Raw genomic sequence first — 16,990 nt, forward strand, 5'->3', positions numbered from 1 at the left:
ATCCTGAGATACTGTCTGGGCCCACTGATGCAATGTTCTTGGTCTTAGAGACAGCATTAAGGACCTGTTCCCTAGTGATAGTAGGGGGAGTTTTATTTGATGATATTTCCTGAGGGAAGGTTGAGGGAGAGAGGGGAGTAAAGTAGGTGCTGAATTTATCAGCTAGGAGGTTTGCTATATCTTCTGGCTCAGTATACGTGGCTCCATTTACAATGACCTCTGCACACAATTGTGTACTGCCTTTGAGGTTGCAGACACAGCTAAAGAATGCTTTGTGGTTGTCCTTGGCCTGGGAGGCCAAACTTACTTCAGATTTGGCCTTGCTAGACTTTATTTGTCCTCTGAGTTGTTTGTTTAGTTTAATTAGAGTGCTTTTATCCTGCTGGGTACTGTTCCTCCTAATTTTTGACATGAGTTTCTTCCTCCTGTTATACACAATAACCAGCCCTGCCAGGTCTCGAACCCAGGACCCTGTGCATTAGAGTCACAGCAACACACCACTACACCAAATCTACTGTTATTTTAGTCTGAAAGATTTCTGGTGCTGAGGTTATACTGTCAACTTTTTACTTTCTTTGTCCAAAGGTATTTTCCAGAACTCATTCTAATCATTTAGCTTGGAAAGCATGTTGGCATTAACAAGCTTGGGTGCTATATCTTCTAACATCAGTAGAATAAAACTTTCGTTCACAAATACATCACTTGAGTTTTTCTTATGGCAACACATATTTATACTCATTCTTTTTAAATTCCTGGGATGATGAAATCATGCCACTCATTTGGTTCGGTTACATTTCTGATTATACCAAGGCCTGCACTCATTTAAGTTTTGTCTCTGCTTTGGACAACAAAATAAGTGGAACCCTCGTGGGTATGGCCAGGGCATATGAATAACATTTGTTTTTAGCTTAATCTGTAATGGTGAAGTATCAAGCAGGCCAGCTTCACCAAATGCATCTACATTGACTTCATTCTGGCAATTAAGCTCATTTCACATGCCACAGCTCTGCTGAGCAGGTTATTTATATAAGGCCCATCTTGTATACAAACTCAGAACTTAACCTTGTGCCCTTTCTACTCAGACACAGCCAGAATACTACCGATGCACTTAAGTTTGCTCGAGTTTCAGTCTCTACTTTATGCAGTTGTGGATACTTGAAGAAACCTCACTGTGTATCACTTGATATCGCAGGAGAATTGCCATATGTATCAATCTTGAAACCCACTGGAGTTCTGTGAATATCAGTTTTAATTTGGCAGTCTGCTTCTACATCAGTCACAGTAAATGAACCCAGGAAAATGATTTCTCCACAGTATTTTTATTTTTATTTTCAGTAGCAACCTGTTTATTCAGCTTTGTTTTACAAAAGATAGTGAAGTGGTTCCGTTTCTTACAGCTCTCTCACTTTTTGCCATGGCCAACACACTGCTTTGACTTATTAGAAGAATGGCTACAATGTGTGCATTTGCCAGGCTTACTCACACTCTCTAATCGAACATTCATTTAGTTTTACCAGCATTATGCCTTTTATTGAACTTGCCATTAACTTTGCATTTTCTCTTATTCACATTAATCTTATTTAAATTAGCAGTTTGCCTTTTGGCTAATTATGCACCTCAAGCGATATGCATTGCTTTTTTCTAAAGTTAGATTGACTTCAAATTTCTGAGACAAAGACATTAGCCAGCCCAGTCAAAATTCTGCTTTTTATTTGTTTGTCTTTGTGCCATTAAACCCTCAATTGTCTGCCATTTTATACAATCACCTTACAAAAACATTAACCCATTCATTGTGCTCATTTGTGGAAGCATGCCCTTTCATGTATATTTCTTTTAGGCACAAATTTTTTATTGAGGTTGCTAAGCACTAGCTCCTATGTGATATTCTAGCTCTTTCTGAATAACCTCCACGTCAAAACCCATGGCATAAACAACAATACCTGCATTTCAACTGTTTCTTTATCTAATTTAGCTGCCACACAAAAATGTGGAAACCTCTGTATCTAGGGTTTCAGATGTCAACTCCATTTTTGTCTAGGCTGAAAGCTACAAATTCAGTAAAATGAGAACTTTAAATGTGAAATGACTTCTTCTGATAAAAAAAAAAATTAAACTCAAGCTTCTGGAGTCACTCAAAGTGGTGTGGTGCAGCTTCATAAATGTTAAAGGAGTTTTTAGTTTTCCTTCATCAAGAAGATCCTGGTTCTGACACTATGTCAGAACATGCACCAGTGGTTACCCACCAGGGGTGTAGCTAGGATTTTCAAATTTGTACTCACAGCTCTCAAACTGCTACCCCCTCCCCAGCCAAGATACGGCCATTCTCGTAATTCACGGTTCGCTCTTTTAGTGTTATGTTATGTACTCAGATGCCATTTACAAACCCTTAAGCAACTGTATAGACTTGGCTGTACCTGACCAGATCAAAACCTGGTCCTCCTGAATAAACAAGCCACCCTGGTGGACCTCAAGTATAAACAGGTTATATAACAAGAGGAAGAAACTGATGTCTAGGAAAAAGAAGGAACTGACTCAGCAGAGGAAGAAATCCCTCCTCAGCTTGAACAAGCAAATCAGAAATCTCGTGAAATCCTCTAAAGCTAAGTATGAAGCTAAAATAGCATCCCTAGCTAAGGATAATCATAAGGCATTCTTTTATTACATCTGAAACTTAAACCTAAAAGGGAATGCCCATCTTTGTGCAGAACTGGTAATATATAGTACCATTCATACTGCACTGGAGGAATCACCAACCTGCTAGCTGACAGATTTGGTGCAAACTTCACCCTCCCAGCCCCACCGGCCATACTCCAAAGCATACCCGACACCAATCATCTGCCTAGTATCTCTAGAAATCAATTCTTATCTGCGTTCTCCAAGGCCACAGCTTCAGTGAGACCATCTTATTAAGCAATCTAAAACAGAACCTACCAGTCCCGCTTAGCTCTCTCTTTAACCATAGCCTGAGAAATGGCTTTGTTCCAGCAGAGTGTAGAACAGCAACAGTAATCCCCTTGCACAAAGAGGGGCCATCAACATACCCTGGGAACTATACACCCATAAGTCTAACTAGTCTCATCTGCAAGGTCATGGAAAGAATCATCATGGACCTTATCAACAAGGACATAGTGACCTTCAAACTCTAAACCCAACCCAATTTGGCTTTGTTAAGGGTAGATCATACTTATTAATTTTTTTGGACTTCTCTGATAAAGTTACCAAAGCCCTGGATGAAAGTAAAACAGTGCATACTGCCTATCTTGACCTAGCCAAAGCTTTTGACACAATCCCCCACTCGGGTATCATTGAAAAACTCTCTCAGTTACTTACACCACAAGATGGGTAGCCAATTGGCTCACCGACAGAACACATACTCTCAGAATTGGTGACTCCACCTCTACCACTAGACCTGTCACAAGTGGCATACCGCAAGGTTCTGTGCTGGGTCCTTTACAGTTTGGAATATACTTCTCTGATGTCCAGGCTAAATTAGACAGCCTTTGGCTTAACAAGTTCACTGATAACTGCGAATTGTGGGCAATCATTGAGCCCCCCAGGATGTCAACATACTACATGAAAGGCTAATGAAGACAAATTACTGGTGCAAAAGCCACAGTCTAAAGCTAAATGCAAAAAAGTACATTATTATTCCCTTTGGCAAAGTAGAATTCCACACTAACTACAGTATTGACAACAACCCCCTAAGCTCAAACCCAGTGGTACAAGACCTAGGAACACAGATAGATAGCAATCTGAACTTCAAGCACCAAGGTAAGGAAATGTTCTACATTGTGCACCTTATAAGTAAGGGCATCGCATCCAGTTCTAAGGATGTTATAGCCCCATTGTACTTGACCCTTATCAGACTACTTGTAGAGTACAATGCTTCCTTTTGCTTGTCCTCAACAGACACCTGCAGCAGTTGGCGAGACCACAGTTCCTCAACAAGAACATACAGGATCTCCAAACCATGATGTACGTGGATAAACTAAAAGCCCTGCCACTGTACTCTGTATCATATAGGCTGCTGAGAGGAGACTTGTTCCTGGCCTACAGAGCAGTCTCTGACCCTGCCCTAATGGATATGCTTCAGATACACAAATCTAATGGCACAAGAGTCACTCACTCTAGGGATTTTAACCTAGCTTGTGACATTAACAAAACATGCCAGAAAGACAAATATGTCTCCAGAGACTGTCACTCATCTGGAACAAACTTCCAATTCACGTGAAGCAGATCTCCACACTGACCCTATTCAAGCGCAACCTGGACAAATGGATGGGAGACCACAAATTCATCCTGGAGATGGCACCCATGTCCCTCATGGACAGGGGGAGTATGTGTTGACCACAGACCAGCTCTGCAAAATAAGTTCACTTAATAAGAACAGATGGAGCAACTTGGGATTAACATGGCTAGGCTTGTAAGGGCTCCTATGAACAAAAAATGGTATAGGTCAATGTCTAATGTACACTGATGTAATAAGTCTAACAATGCAAGATTCACATATTGGAAAGTCAAATTAATTTCTCTCTTACTTATGTACATATAATGTCATTCATCATTTAATAAATCCAACATTTTCTTTTTATATAATTCTGTATCTATAACTACAATGGTCCCACTTTCACCATCTTTCATAAATCTCAACTATTTTGAGCTCTCAAACTTGTGAAAAGTTTTGTTTCATCCATTCTTAAATTATAAAACTCGTGCATAGATGGACACTTCCAACTACTAAAGGTGGAAATAGTTTTGGATTAAAAGTACTTGGTTTCTTACACTGAACATTTTCACTCGTTTGTGTATTTCCATTTAACATGCACACTAAATTTAATTTCCTGAAATACAATTTTAAGTCCGTTATCATTTATATGACATTAGCTCTCCTGGCTGTTACAAAAGAAAAGCATTTTAAAGCAAATGTAATTCACTATCATTCAGCATCACTGAATTTAATTTAATTACCTTGAAATGTACTATTAATGCTCCTTCTTTGTCTTTTTGAATTTGAAACCTATTCCTAAGACAATAGGCCATACTTGGTGGTGGCATGATTCATTTATGAATTTTAGGTAAGTAATAGAAAGCAGATAACCCTGCTGTACCAGAAAACAACTTGCTTTTAACATCGGATTCAGTAGGATTGCCTAGAGTGCCTCGATGGGATTTCTGACAAGGAGCTTTCCTTCAAAAATGAAATGTAATGTGGTGTTCCTGCCAGTGTAGCACTTTTCATGGGTGGGAGGGGTTGCCCTTTTCTCCACTGTGGTATGATGGAGTTGGTATGTGATTCAGAGGGTTATGGGACACAGCCCCTCACATGGGTAGTACAGGGGGTAGGTTTTTGACTCACTGTTTTTAGTATACTTCTTTGGGGAAAATGGTGAGTCAAAATACATGTTTTGATAGGCAGTAGGTAAATTGATTCAGTGTGAAATAAAATAACCTAACACCTTTCTGCAACAGTTCCTTAAAACTCAGTTTAGCCTGTTCTTAAGTCGCTAAAAGTATCACTTCATGAACAATCTTATTTTGCATATGCTCCATACACATAATCATATTGCTCTACATTCATAATAGCTATCTTTTTTGCTCTTATCTGTTACTTGATAACAATATTCTCATTTTGGCCAGGTTCTTAAAACACCAGCCTCCATAGTTCTCAATCTCTTAGCACAAAAAGTCTGGACAAAGCCAAAAATAATAGGGGGACAAATTTTAAATATTGCTGTTATAAACTTAGAAAGCTACCGGAATAAAAGGTTTTGTGTTACCATACATTTTCTGAAGGGTATGAAGTCTGAAACGGAAATGCTTATCATTATTTAGTGAATCTAATCCTCACTTATTTGCCACAAAAATCAAGAAAACCACACATTTTATTAGGCACAGACCAAAAATATGAGGCAAAAATCTGGGTATTCTGTGAAAATCTGGACAGTTGAGAGGTATGCCAGCTACTCATTTTTATTTAAATTAAATGTATAAGTCTGGCTATTAAATTTCCTGAAAAGCATTTCCATTTCATAGTTTAATATTTTCACAAAAGACTTTATTGTATCATTTCAATACAGGAGAAATAATTATTAGACGTAAGTAAACTGGTGTTTACATGGGCTCCCTATTAAAATGTTGGGACTTGCAATTGCAGGTCCCAAAAGGTTTAAAATAAAAGCAGACTAAAGATGCAGTAAATGAGTGAATGTCAGGCATTGCTTTTCTCCTTTAAACTTATTCTTTACAAGGTGAGGCTGCCCTATACTCCTGATATGGAGGCAATCCCACCTCACCCCCAGGACTTATTTATACCATCACTAAGATTGCCACACCTCATAGACAAGGGAATACTCCAGGAAATTGTGATCTTGGACCTAGTACATAAAAGTCTGGAATTTTGGTCATTCAGTTTCCTCATTTCTGGACTTTGTATTCCTTGCCCATACATTTCAAGTGGTTACTAATTACATGGCGACATGCATTAAATATTGCATCATTTTCTTAGATTAGTTGATTCATATATTGTTACTAGGCCCACAATGCTGGGTGCATTTCTAAGCCTAGGCAAGGTTTTCTGAAAGAATAAAGATGTCCTGTCCAAATAGGACATTGAGGTTATCTGAAGAAAAAAAAGAAAATAATCACTAATAACACTGTTGTTAATAGTATTATTTCAAATATCATTTAACATAGTTTATCACTAGAAACACTTTAAATACAACTTATGATTAAGTTTAAAACAATCTCTACAAACTTTGTCTAAAAGAGAAGATAAATTTGGGACAAATTTAAGGCCGGGATTCAGATTTCTTGTTTTGTAAATTGGTTATTCCAAAATCAGAAATGTTCATAGCATTATCCACAGTCATAAGCCAGTCACTATGCAGGCATTACCCAAATCAGAAAAAAGTATGTCCATATAAGTAATAGCAATAGAAAAAAAATCATTACATGATTACTAAGAATTTATCTTGAGTTTTTATTGTCTGGTGCTTCATAAGACTCACAGTCCTGCTGCCCAAAATGGCACTTTTTGCTTTCAGGGCCATGTAAATCATACTGAAATGAATGGTCATTTGGCTGTTCCAGTCTATTACCTTCTTCTGCCCTTCTTGCTAGAAGAAATAGGGCATGCTGTGGCAGGACCCTGCTTTATGAAATTTGATAAACAGATTCCCAAACATATATTATTATAGACAAATATTTTAGAATATTCTGACAAGAAGTTATTTTATATATTTATTTATTTATATTTGTTTACTTGGGTAGTGAGTGCACTGATCATTACTGACCAATATCAGGTTCAGCCCAGGTGAAATATAAAATATTTCACAAAAAAGACAGAAATGTAAGCAGTAACAGAGTAGTGTATACTACACAAAAGAAACTGTATATGTACATTCTAGTAACAGAGAGTAGTATATGTACATTCTAGTAACAGAGAGTAGTATATGTGCATTCTAGAGTAGTATATGTGCATTCTAGTAACAGAGAGTAGTATATGTGCATTCTAGTAACAGAGAGTAGTATATGTGCATTCTAGTAACAGAGAGTAGTATATGTGCATTCTAGTAACAGAGAGTAGTATATGTACATTCTAGTAACAGAGAGTAGTATATGTGCATTCTAGTAACAGAGAGTAGTATATGTGCATTCTAGTAACAGAGAGTAGTATATGTACATTCTAGTAACAGAGAGTAGTATATGTGCATTCTAGTAACAGAGAGTAGTATATGTACATTCTAGTAACATAGAGTAGTATATGTGCATTCTAGTAACAGAGAGTAGTATATGTGCATTCTAGTAACAGAGAGTAGTATATGTGCATTCTAGTAACAGAGAGTAGTATATGTACATTCTAGTAACAGAGAGTAGTATATGTGCATTCTAGTAACAGAGAGTAGTATATGTGTATTCTAGTAAACAAGCAGAGAGTAATGTACAATATTATACATTAATTTCTAAAGCAAGTCAACATTCAATAATTCTGAGAGTGGAGAAGAGATGTGAAAAGGCTATGGGAATTATATGCTAGGCGGTATGCCCTCTGTTGAAGCAAGAACATTTGGTTTGGATGTAGAAGTGCTTTTTGAGTTGCATTCTGAATTCAGAACAAATGCTAATTTCCTTTATGTTGTTAGAGAGAACTTGGCTAAGAGTAGATGCTAAAGAGAAGAGGATAAAGCATGTTCAGTGCTGTGCAGTTTGGTTCTATTAGTAATGAAGAGTTGGTGTGGCTTGTGAGTGGGGTCTCAGATTGTATGAGAAGTTTTTCTTTTCATGAAGTTTAGTTGCAAATGGAGTAAATGTCAGGAGTCTGAGTAATTTGTAGAGTTGGGATCCTTACAGTAGGTTAGATTTTTGTTTATATGTAGCCATTTTGGCTTTTTCTAGGGTGCTACAGTGACACTCACAGAGAGGTAAGTTTGTAATGAAGTGGCCAAGGCTGTTACAGAATGGAGTGTGACAATGCTTTTCTTGGAGACAGAAGCAAAAATGGGTAGTCCATATTCAAGATGAGAAAGGAGAACTCCTTTGCTGAAGGCTGCTCTGGCAGGTTGGGATAGAAAAAGGGAGATTTTTTTATGCAGAAGAGGAGAGAGAGTTTATTTTGCTCTCACTATGGGTATATGAAAATGGAAGTTTAGAGACTGATAAAACCATAGTCTGAGGTTTTTGAAGGTGGAGGTTGTTTCTGTGGAATGGTTTTGTAAGTCAAGGATAATTAAAGAGTTAGGTGTTTAGTGAATTTTCTGTAGAGTTCCAAAAAAAAACATAGTTTTGGTCTTGGAGTCATTGAGAAATAGTTTATGGTTTACGAGCCATTGTTGGAGCTCATGTATGACAGCCTGGAGATGGGATTGTGTGTTGGTGTGAGAGTGACCTGATCTGTAAATGACCATGTCATCAGCATAGAGGATAAGTGGAAGATTGGGGAAGTCACAGTCACAAGGAAGTGTGTTTATGAATATGGCAAACAAGAGGGGGCAAGAATGGATCCTTGTGATATATCTTTGGAAATAGGTGCAAATTCTGAATGGGAGGATCCTATTTTCACTCCGAATGCCTGTCAGTGAGGAAGTTTTTAACCAAGGAATGGTGTCTGGGCTGATACCAATTTCAGTTAGTTTGTAATCATTTAGCTTCATTAAAACAAAAAATGCATAACTTTTGACAAAATTAGAATGGAATAATGTATATAAATGACATACTTAACTTTCTGCCAGCTTATATGTCCCACTGTTAGTATGGATTCCATCTAAAAATGATTTTTCCAACTTTTTCTCCTGCTAATACTATTGCTTCTGTTCACAGTGCTGGCAGGAACAGTACCAGATATAACGGACATTCCTGTCTTACTTCATTTAACTAAAAACTACTATATTAATGCTATTCATTGACACATTTCAAGAAATGTTTAGCAATGTTAATTAAATTAGACACAATGACTGAAAATTGTAGTTTAATATACAAGTGACAAGCCAGTTCTATCTATTCTGTTCCCGCAATGCACAAACAATAGTCATTGTGTTAAAACGGACATCACTGCATTTTAATAACCCTTATGCTTATGTAGAGCTTTTGTATTTATTACGCTTTGTTATCACTTCACAGTCCTAATAATAACAATACCATGATCTTACATTAAGTGACATCAATTCGGCAAAGATCTCAATGCATATCTGGAGCACATTATCAGGTTGATAGTCAGTGTATGTTGAGTGTAACTACAGATGACCATATGATTGTATAATATGGACACCTTGTTTATAAATGTAATTTCCTTTTTTGTAGATCAGCTATGGATCAGCCTTATCCCTACTCAGTGATAAAATGCAGTTTCCTTCATTTCTCAGGACTGTCCCCAACAGCTTATTTGAGTCATACGTGCTGTGTAAAATGATACTTGATTTTGGCTGGACCTGGGTAGGAATCCTGTACTCAGAAGACGACTTTTATAGGCTTGGAAGTCTGACCTTACAAAAGGAGATAACACGAATGGGAGGGTGTATTGCTTTCTTCCAAGTGATTCCCTCAAAGATTTCATCCCAAAAGATTCTTCAAATTGCTCAGCTGGTCATGAAGTCTACAGCAAGTGTTGTGGTTTTGTACACTTTTATGCTAGATTTGATACCTGTAATGGAGGAACTTGCACTGCATAACTTGAAACACAAAGTTTGGATTGCTTCCACAGCTTGGATAATCTCTCCAGATACTTACAAAAAACAAATCAGGGCCATACTGAATGGCACAATTGGTTTTGCCCTTCAAAGGGCTGAAATTCCTGGATTGAAGCAATTTTTACGCAATATCCACCCCTTTACATCTCCAGATGATATTTTTGTTCAATACTTTTGGGAGCAAGCCTTTGTCTGCAGGTGGCCAGATCAGAGTAATAGCTCTCAGATATTGATGGATAGCTCTGTAATTTGTACTGGTAATGAAAACCTAGAAAACATTTACTTGAAGCTTTTTGATTTTGATAACCTGCGGATAAGTTATACCACCTACAATGCTGTCTATGCTGTGGCCCATGCCCTACATAATCTGTTTATGTGCACCCCTGGTAGGGGGCCCTTTGCGGACGGAGCATGTGCAAACATCAGTGCTTTCCAACCATGGCAGGTATGCAGAGAAATGCTTAGCTGTCAGAATAAGGCAATACATATTTAAATAACATACACAAAAGGAGATTGCTGACATCTTATATATTTTTATCATGTGACAATTTGTTTGCATGACTTGACTGAGGTGTTGGACAAGTTTAGCAGCTTATGGTACTCTAATCATGCATTTCTTCTAGCTATTCATGTGTTGAAAATGCATTTATTTGTGTTTGACAACTAGGTAGTCCCATTTGGGTAAATCTCATTTTCAGTGGACACGTATGAGAAAAACTATCTGCAATAAAAAAGTACTTCATTAATGAATAAAAGTAGCTGAAGGAATTACATGCAACATAATATTAAGAAATTTATATATCCAGAATGCAAAAGTGAAAACAACAGCACACTCAGAAAGAGCATAGAACATTTCAAGTAACCACTGGGTAATACTAGCAATTTAGGTTTAGGTTTCCAGTTAGACATATGCATTTATTCATCAAGAGTTTGTTTAGGATGAGTGTAAGTTATATTTGTGAGCAAGATTGTGCTAAAGAGTTGGAGTGGTAAGAAGGGGATGAATTCATTGAGTTACTTCTGACATTAAGTGGAGGTAGAAAAATAGAAAGGAAAGCATGATTGAGAGATAAGAGAGTGAAGGTGAGAAGAACGTAGATGAGTAAATAGTTTCATGTAGGATCAGTCAGGAAGGTTTGGAATCAGGAATGGAAGAGAAGGAAGAATAAGACCAAGGAGGGAATTGGACAGGAAGAAAAAGGAAAACATTCAGAACTTTTGGTAAGATAGTTAGGCAGGAAGTACATATTCTGCAGAACATCAGTGGAGGCAAGGAGTGGAAGGGACATGTACAACATTGTGTGAGTAGAGCAGAGTTTTAGTGGGAGCTTTAAGGACATCTTTAACGGGGAGATCCCAGATCAAGATATGGAGATTAGGAAGGAGGACCCTTAAGTAAACTAATGTCTGTCCCTACTGATGCCACAAATTAGAAAAGGGGCACTTAATAGCATGATTCATATGGTCAAAGGTTCAAAGAAGATTACTAGGCTAATGTCCCCAGAGCCTTATAAGCCTAGCCATATTTATCCCGAGTTGCCCCAAATGTTGGTGGTTAGGTCAGTGAAGTTCACAGAGATAAGGGTCTATGGTAGTTAATAACAACTTCCTCTGCCGAGGAGGGACATGGACACCACCCCAAGAATGAATTTGTAGTCACCCACTCATTGAACCATTGGCAGAAGGCTATGATAGCAGGAATTTGTCTACTTATGGCTAGAAGTTTATTCTACATCTTGTCAACTGCTGTACATTAAGCAGACTCACCCAAATGAGTTGTAAGTGGTTCAACAGGGATCGTATTGTAGTCTGTCAATTTTCCCAGCCTTTAGAACTAAACTGCGTGGGGAGTACCAAGATGGACTAAGCAGTCTTGGCTAATTGGAGGAAATGATTACAGTTACCTATGTCTTTAAGGTGTTGATAAAGTTTGTTCATAAAGGTAGTGTGAGCATCTGTATCACCAGCTGAGGGTTTTAGGCAATTTGATATTAGAGATCTTGCAGAGTTTAAACCCCTGTCCCTGTATTTCAGGTGCATTTTGGGGTACATAAACTTGAAGGCATCATTTCTTTTAGACCCCAGCCTGCAGTGCTTCTCTTTAATCAGCAAACTAGTACCCAGGATGGGACAGAAGTCTAAATACTGCATCCCTTGACAGTGACAGTAGGTAAAGCAAGAGACTGTCTCTCCAGTTACAGGGAAGTTGGTCTGCCTTATCCGTAGTGGTATCCCATCCTTCGATAAGGAGCATAACATAGATTTAGTGAGAATATAGTGTGAAAAATAGATGACAGAGGAAAGAAAAGAAAGAAGAAACTAAAAAGTGTCTATTTACTGAGGACTATTTTCCAACTAATGATATCACATTAACATATAAATATTAGGGTCTATATCACATCAGCGAATGCTAAAAATAGCGAATGCTGATATATCGAATTTCAAAGTCCAAACACTGAAAAATGCAAAGGAAAGGTTCAGAGAATGTTTTCCCAAGGTAAATATTCGCTGATCAAAAAAAAAAAAAAAAAAAAAAAAAAAAAAAAAAAAGAGTACACAGTCAAAATTAAGTGGAGGGCTTCGATCTCCACCCCACCCCCATGTGGGGGGCTGTGCCCCCCACACACCCCCAACTTAAATATACCAAATCCAAGATAGCACCATAGTGGAGAAAACAGCAAAGCCCAGAGAACGGCCCAGCAATTTTTTTCCCGGGGAAAAAATTCGCTGATCCGTTCCTTAACTGTTTTCAGCTTTCAGACTTTGAAGTTCGATATATCAGCATTCGCTATTTTTAGCGTTCACTGATGTGATATAGACCCTAAATATTACACATAACACTCCTGGAAGAACTGGATCTATATACCATTTATTTTATGGTCGGTTGTAAATCGCAGTACTGTGCTGAGTAATCTCTAGTGCAGCATTGCCAGTAAAAGTAGAAGAGATGAGAGATCATATCCAAACTGTAAAATTAATATATGAGTGCAAGTGCTTTGCTAGCATTAGGACTGCATAGTCTGAACACAAACTTGGGTAACCTGAGCCAGTCAGATTTGACTTGCACCACTAAATGTTTTTATTCACACTATATAAATCATACAAATTTACTAATTTAATGTACAAAGCATTGTTGTATTTGTGGTGATAATAAAGGAAGATATTTCTTCTTCTGTTTTTAATTTGTTTTCCCTACTTATTTAACTCTGTTTTCATGATGTCGTAGATTCTTCATTACATAAAGAATGTCCACTTTTCCACTAAAAATGGAGATGAGTTATTCTTTGATGCCAGTGGTGATCCCCCTCCCTTTGCTGACCTTTTAAACTTGAATATACTTTCTGATGGAACTAACACTTATCATGTTGTGGGAAATGCATCCTCTCACTCATCTCAACAGTTTATCATATATGTCAATACAACGGCCATCATGTGGAGTGGAGGCTTCACAGAGGTGAGTTATGTAATACTCATGCCAAAAAGAACATTATGCATGTAGAACATTCTTGAATGATGACTGTTTATAATGTTGTCATGCATTGCTCTGGTCAAGCTATGCTTGCATACATACGTACATACATACATACATGCAAATATTTCAAGCACAGGCATTAATGCCCTTCTAGCTTGCCAGTATACCAAAACACTTGTTCCGATAGTAAGTGTCCAGGCTGTTCTTAAAAATATCTAAACTAGCAATTGCTTTAATGTAATTTGGTAGTCTGTTAGAGGCATCAGCTGCTCTGTCAGAGAACCAATTAGAACACTTTTCATTCCTATAGAATCTTCTACACAGGTTGTATGATAATTCTCTACTATTTTTAATAACCCCAAATATTCTCAGAGATAGTTGTCTCTAAATGCCTTATCTACCTGAATATGATCTCCTCTTAAATATCTATAAGATACACTGTACAAGTTTAGATATTTTAGTCTTTCATAATAACTTCAATTTTCACATCCATGGATGCTCCTGGTATATTTCTGCTGTACTCTTTCTAGTTTACTGATGCTTGTTTTCTTATAAGGTTTCTATATTGTTATTACATACTAATGTTTGGGTCTAATGTAATTAACAAACAATGACTTAATCATTGATGATTTCCTAGACTTTTTAAATCTTTTTATGCAACCTATAGTTCTTTAACTATCATTAACCAATTGGTTGATATGATTAGAAAAACTCAAAGAGCTGAATCTACCCATATACCCAGGTCCTTAAATGAATCTACTGCTTCAATCACTATGTGCTGTATTAAACATTCACCTTTCAAATATATATATATATATGTGTTACAATAGGTTTAATCGTGTAAATATAAACTTTATTTATAAAGCATGCACATGTTTTGGGGTTGTGGTATGTATGTTTTGCATTACTTGTTTTTTTTTGTTTGTTTTGCGTATTGTTGTGGCTTGTGCATTCTTGTGGTTAATGGTCATGTGCACTTGTTTTTATGGTTGTATATGAGTGAGCCTCTACTGTATATTGTGTAATCTATGTTTGTTTGCGGTGTATTTATGAGTGTGCTTTTCATTTTCTGTATTGGTTTTCAATTTTTTGCTTATATTGTTTTAGGCATATGGGTGTTTTTGTTATTGGATACTGTATATGTTGTAGTTTATGTTGGTTGTGTAGTTTGCTTGAACTTTTTATGTTGTGTTGTGCTGCTGTGTGTATATGTTTTGGATGTTTATGTTGTGCTTTATGTTACTTTTTGTGTTTTGAGCAGGCTAGTTGTATTGTGATCTCAGTAAATGTTTTGGGTATATGTTTATTTCATTTGTATAGCTGGAATATACTTCCTTTATGTTACTGATTTTTAGTATATAATATATACAAGTCACATCTGACTACTATAATGGCTACATGAACAGCCACTCACAGTATTCGGTATAGCTTTTTTTTAAGTAGTTCCCTCCTTTGTTTCGTAGATCATTTTAGTTGAGTTAGATTTTTTTCTTGGTAGTTTGGTTTTTAAATGTAGATACAGTGTACTGTTTGTTTACTATTATTTCACAATGTTATGTAATTACTCAATTTAGTCAGGTATGTCAGATTGTTCTATTCAGTACTTGTTTACAGGCTGATTCTTTCTTTCTTTCTTTTTTCTCTATTTTTTTTACATTCTTTTAAAGGTTTGTTTTCTACTGCACATTTTCTAGGTTTTCTGTGACGTCTTCCTCTCTTTCTTTTTTAACATTATGGAAATAAGAGCAATTGTAAATACAAAGGAAGATACATAACATAGCAGCAAGATCCAGAAATTTATAAAAATAGTGTGATGAGACGCTTCAGCAAGAGAATGCATACACCATCGTGCCTCAGTGAACAGAAAATCAGACCATGTTAAAATACTATCAGTAGCATTTGTATCAGTTGAATAGTATTCATTAGAGGCCATTCTCACAGCCTGTGTCTGTGACTGTTTGTGCTGTTACCTTCTGCAACTCAGCTTGATCCAACTGTGCTTAAATTACCATGACATCCATGACAGGGATGTAGTCAAACTCTATCATGTCGATGGTGGCACCATACTGGAGCTTGTAGACATGTGCCATCCTCACATGCAATTTTGTGGAATATGTGGAATACCAGTCCCAGTGGAAAATTAACTATGTGCATCACTGACCATCCTTACCATGGGAACCTTTCACTGTCTATTAGGGTACATAGTGAGTGTGTCATAGGCATCTACCTCAAAAAAACTGCACCAGTTCTTTGATGTCATACTGCATCTTGTGAGGAGTACATGTAGTTCCCATGGACCATTGAGGACAGAAACACCACTGTATGGGCATTTGTGAAATAACTCATGTCTCTGAAGTTCTAGTACCTATTGGCTTCACCTACATTGCTATCAAGACCCCCCACCTGGTCTATATGTCTGCAGCTATGTGAACTGGAAGGGCTTTTACTACATCAGTTCCCAAATGTTGTGCAATTTTTCTGTGTACCATCCAGACAGTTGCCATGAATGCCATATCTGGCACATGCGTGACATATGTGAGCAATTTGTGTGGTGTGATCTCCCACAGGGACATCTTATTTGTGATGCCATACATGCCTTTGAGCCGTGGCTCTTGACCTGATATGAAAGACACAGAGCATGGCCAAGATGACATACAACTCTGCACTGTCACAGACTGAAGCATTGTTGAGCATTTATTCAGATGGTTAAAGGACTACTTCTATTGCCTGGATTCCTCTGATAATAAGAGATAAGAGACCTTGGGACACAGGTGGGCAGTACTCTCTCCTTTGATAATCACATCGCCACAGTAGTCAGAAAATCCTTCTACGTGGCACACCTCATCACAAAAGGTTTCTCATCCAGGAAAAAAGAGGTCATTGTTCCCCTCTACTCATCACTGAGTAGACCCATTATAGAGTACAACGCCCCTTTTGGTATGTACCTCACAAGACATCTACAACAACTAGAAAGGCCACAGAAATACATCACAAAGATGATTACTGGCCTCAAACAGATGCCCTATGCAGACCGTCTCAAAAAACTCCAGCTTTACTCCATCGCATATAGCCTACTCAGAGGCAATCCCTGCCTAACATACAAAGCTATGTCAAACCCAGAGCTGTTGGACATGCTCCACTTAAAGAAATCCCAAACCCTCCAAGCTACACACTCCGGGGACCTAAACCTTGTCACCACAATAAACAGAACATGCTGGAGGGATAGATTCCTGTCCCAGAGACTTCCCATACTCTGGAACAAACTACCTATCTATATCAAACAAAGCTCCTCATTAGCACTCTTCAAGAAAAATCTTGATGATTGGATGGGAGATAG

The 16,990-nt window shown here is 37.5% G+C and overlaps 1 protein-coding gene across 1 annotated transcript in view; it reads left to right on the top strand.

Annotated features, from left to right (window-relative positions):
* Nucleotides 1-16,990, top strand: part of LOC122790585 (extracellular calcium-sensing receptor-like) — a 119,692-nt gene that overhangs the window by 22,935 nt on the left and 79,767 nt on the right. The window contains exons 2-3 of the mRNA XM_044058111.1: nt 9,796-10,626; nt 13,408-13,635. Coding sequence (XP_043914046.1) covers nt 9,796-10,626; nt 13,408-13,635 — 1,059 coding nt within the window. The remainder of the gene's footprint in view (nt 1-9,795; nt 10,627-13,407; nt 13,636-16,990) is intronic.

The sequence above is a fragment of the Protopterus annectens genome, chromosome 16.part0 (genome assembly GCF_019279795.1).
Source record: "Protopterus annectens isolate FY-2018-M chromosome 16.part0, PAN1.0, whole genome shotgun sequence".
In the NCBI taxonomy this organism is placed as follows: Eukaryota; Metazoa; Chordata; order Ceratodontiformes; family Protopteridae; genus Protopterus; species Protopterus annectens.